This window comes from Tasmannia lanceolata, unplaced genomic scaffold (assembly GCF_043159265.1).
Source record: "Tasmannia lanceolata isolate RefF3 unplaced genomic scaffold, GAP_Taslan_0.1 ptg000008l, whole genome shotgun sequence".
In the NCBI taxonomy this organism is placed as follows: Eukaryota; Viridiplantae; Streptophyta; class Magnoliopsida; order Canellales; family Winteraceae; genus Tasmannia; species Tasmannia lanceolata.
This window is the reverse complement of record NW_027518685.1, coordinates 10036944-10041026: the sequence shown is the minus strand read 5'-3', so window position 1 is coordinate 10041026 and position 4083 is coordinate 10036944. Positions and strand designations below refer to the sequence as shown.

Here is a 4083-nt window from a genome sequence, read left to right as displayed (position 1 = left end):
ATATGAAGGGGAGAAAGTATATAATCAACTGAGAAAAAGGAATGGTGTGGAAAAAAAGATTGGGGGACCTCTATCTTTCCCATCTCCTTCAACAATTTCTTTCAAATGAAGTGACTGAACAAAACCCTCTTAGTCGGCATAAAAGAGCCCTATGGTCAATGGGTAATTGTTACAAGGGGTGAACATGGTTCCGGTTCAACCCGAAGAACCGAACAGGCCTATTTAGTTCGGTTCGGTTCTAGGATTTGGTGGTTCAGTTCCGGTTCTGGGTTCTTGGAACCGTGAGAATGCGGTTCGGTTCTAGGTTTGGGATCCTGGAACTGAGAACCGAACCGAGAACTGAGTAGGATCATATCCCCCCCCCCCCCCCCCCCCCCCCCAAATCGGATAAAATCACCCTGACTCCCCAGTACGGTTTTCGTGAGAAAAAAAATGCTTTAGACTTTACACTTACTGCTTGAGGATAAATTCACCCTTTGCCTTTTAAAGTTTTAATCATAAGTTATTAAAAACAAATAAAATCTCAATCGTTATGTGAAAAAAATATAAAATAAAGGTTGGGTAAACCGAGAACCGAACCGATCCGATCAAGTTCTGTTCTGGTTCGGTTCGGTTCCCGAGATATATGGTTCGGTTCTGGTTCCAAATTATGGGAACCGATTGCATATGGTTCGGTTCTGGGTATACCCCAGAACCAAACCGAACCATGTCCACCCCTAATTGTTACCCTTACCCGTAAAATTCTTCTTTCATCCAACAACCTTTTTTCAACACATGAAAAAGTACCCATAAAGAAAAAAAAAGAAAAGTTTATGATTAAACTTACAGTACCTCCAAATTGAACACTGGAAATTCAATGAAATTCTAACAAATAAATTGCATTTCCAATAGAGACCCATCTCACAACTTGATAGTGGGATATCACATGTCAAGGTCCAGCTTTCTCTCCCTTATAGCTTCCTAACATGTCATAACTCATCCATGGTCCATAGATTGTCTACAAAATCATCAACCCAATTGCTCTCTGTCATGGAACAATCGGGGAATGGATAGTTAAAGCTTGGTGCAGAAATGGATTCTAGGTTAAAGGCCCCCAGGTCATCGATGGTGTCATTATAGTCAACCTTTAAAAATGGATTGTATAGCATGTTTCCAAAGGCACGAGGACTTGCTGGGAGTTCTGAAATTTCAAGGAGTTGATTTAATTCCATGGGATCAGAAGATGTGCTGGGGCTACAATCCTCCGAATGGGACTTATCAGAAGAATTGGAATTGCTGAGATAGTTTTGCTCATTTGTGCTAAGTGATTCTAGTGGGGATGCTTGAGAAGTTTGGTTAGATAGACTTGGAGTAGACTCTAGAGATTTGATGGATGAAGAAGATTCCATCTTATGAAGCAATCTTGGAATCCAATAACAACGAATTGCATCACGAAATCTAGCGCTGTTTGCATCGACCTTTAGTTGCCGTGCTTGTTTCTGGACCCGCGTTCGCCAGTAGTTCTTTATGTCATTATCTGTTCTTCCAGGGAGATGCTGTGCAATCCTAGACCACCTAGAAAAATGGAAGAAAATGAAGTTAACATCCTGGCTATGAAAATGGTGGGAATAATTATAAACTGTAAAGATGAAAACAGGAATAGATGAGTAAATAATGTAATATAACAGATCATTGCTTTGATCTTATCCAATCATTGCTTTGATTGGATTAATCAACTATTCTTAAAACGTGGGTGAAAGGAGAGTTCAATTGGTGAAGACCTTGTTGTAGTTTCGAAGCTCTACCTTCCTTAATTTTACTTATCATCTGTTCAATGGTTTCGAATGTTTCTGTTACATTTATCGATTGCCTGCGTGCTTGTGGGCTAAAGGGACTAGCGACTGTCCATGGAGACTTGCTAATCTTATGGATGAAATAAAAGATATGTGTTTGTTTGGTGTTTGCTCTTTTTTTTTATTCTTAGAAGTGCTAATGATTTGGCTGATCGCTTAGCCAAATTAGGAGCTTCTAGCAAATCATTTTATATGGGGGCAATCCTTACCCCTGAAGTGCACATGTAATCCATTATTATTGAATAAAATTGTTATCTTCATAAAAAATGTAACAAAAGATTAACCCTAATCCTAGCATTATTTAGTAATTCAAAGGAATTATGGATAGCTACCTGTTACCCCACTTGGAATGGAGTTCAAGAATCAAGAGCTGTTCTTCGGGTGAAAGGTTCCCGCGCTTCACGTCTGGTTTTAGGTAATTCAACCATCTCAATCTGCAACTCTTACCGGTTCTTTTCAGTCCTGCAAATAAACTAGAAGGAACCCATGAGAGGAGATAATGGAGGTGCTTAAATCATGGACCTATCTTATTAAAATCTCCTCTTATCCTTAGGGTTGGTTGGATCTTACCTGAACATCTGGCTAACAGATTCCAATGGCCTTCACCATGACAAGCAATGTTGTGAATGAGAAGATTATCCTCTTCAAGAGTCCATGGCCCTTTTCTCAGCTCAGTATCTTCATCTTGTTTGCTTCCCCTCTTAGTAAGACCAGACATTGCCACTACTTTCAAACACTCCAACACCCAAACCCAAAAAAGGTATTAAGGATTTAGAGTCTAATGCTAAAGCAGTGAAACTAACAGCCTTATATTTATAGACTTCCAACATGGCAAACCTTCCCTACAATAGTATGAATTTGACAAAGTAACTAAAAGTAAATCCAACTAGAGTTTACACAGATTCCATCCGTTTTTGGCCTTAAAACAAATCAGAGCGGAATTTTCTAGAGATAATCTCAAAGACCCAAATGGCCCAAGAGAGTAGAAAGGTTATTCTTGAAAATGAAACCCGGGTTTTATGGGAACTGGGTCATTCAAGTTTTGGGCTTCTAGATTCCCTTTATGTGAAACGTGTTTGACTGGACAAAAGCATCACCATATTTATTACTTATAAACATGGGTTTTTCTGATTTGCCTAATCAGGATGCATTTCAGCTATTAAAAATCTCAGTGCCTCTACACTTTTGCTTCAGTTTCAAAGGATGTCTGCTTCATAAGACTACAGCTCTTTTCCCTATACAATCCTGTTCCTCCACAGCCATCAAGTTTATAGAAAGAGACAAGAGGGGTCTAATATTCTTCCAATGTAATGCTTAAATTTATCAGTGCAGCTTAATTTGACTTAAGGGTATTGTTCTCTTACATACTTTTTCTCCTTGGGTGTCTGAAAATGTAAAAAAATAAAGAGAAAAACAGAGCTTGAGGCTGGCTGTTTTATTAGATGCGAAACAACCAATTACTCCAAAAGCTCAAGCTGTTAGAGATGGAGTTATTCAATCTTTTATACTTTAACACTCCCCTCACTTGTGTGGCCTATCTTTTGTTTTTTGGGTTGGCCTACATGTGACAAGTGTGGCCCCACTTTTGAGTTGGCCATTGGATGTGGATTTTTAATATCAAGGAGTTTTGCATGTGGATTTTTAATATCAAGGTGTTTTGAACTCAAAACCTTTTCTCTAATACCATGTGAAAGAAGCAATTACTCCAAAAGCTAAAGCTGTTAGAGATAGCGTTATTTAATATTTTATACTTTAACATTAGAAAATGATCTTGTGTTTTCAGATTTAGAGAAGGGGCAAGGATTGAAAAAAGGGGATGAATATGTTTTAGAGAAGGTAAATGTGGAGTCTATGGATGAGCATGAAAGGAATGATATGACGTGCTATTATTGATGGAGAGAAGATGTGGCTGTTTTCTTAGAAAGGAAGGAGTACCATTTTGGGTTACAGATTCTTTCGAAGGTTGAGTCACAAATTCATTCATGAGTTGATTTTGAGGATAAAAAGCACACAGAAGGAACCCTATGTGAAATTCACTCTTGTGCTATATTCCTACAATTATTGTGATGATATGCTTGAAATGACAGTTATTTTTATTTTATTTTATTTTATTTTAAAGATATTTTTTTCCTAGGGCATAATAATTTTGGGACAATCCTAACAACAGTAACAAAGGAGAATGATCCTAAGGCTGGGGATGCAACTGTGGTCTGATTGAGCTTTTGCTAAAAAATGATTGGAATTCACCCGA

The 4083-nt window shown here is 38.1% G+C and overlaps 1 protein-coding gene across 1 annotated transcript; it reads right to left on the bottom strand.

The window, feature by feature from the left end:
- Positions 1-783: 783 nt before the first annotated feature.
- MYB62 (myb domain protein 62) lies at positions 784-2825 on the bottom strand. The gene is made up of 3 exons (XM_077387799.1): positions 2403-2825; positions 2165-2294; positions 784-1554 (listed from the first exon to the last, which is right to left on the bottom strand). Exons 1-3 carry the CDS (start codon positions 2548-2550, stop codon positions 969-971), a joined length of 864 nt encoding a protein of 287 aa, XP_077243914.1. The 5' UTR covers positions 2551-2825; the 3' UTR covers positions 784-968.
- Positions 2826-4083: the final 1258 nt, after the last annotated feature.

What these genes read in the sequence shown, in the direction of transcription:
- MYB62 (XM_077387799.1), bottom strand. Translation starts at nt 2,550, where the DNA reads ATGTCTGGTCTTACTAAGAGGGGAAGCAAACAAGATGAAGATACTGAG. An exon ending in TCTGTTAGCCAGATGTTCAG is followed by an intron (nt 2,295 to 2,402) that starts GTAAGATCCAAC and finishes GTTTATTTGCAG; the next exon opens with GACTGAAAAGAACCGGTAAG. An exon ending in CATTCCAAGTGGGGTAACAG is followed by an intron (nt 1,555 to 2,164) that starts GTAGCTATCCAT and finishes CCATTTTTCTAG; the next exon opens with GTGGTCTAGGATTGCACAGC.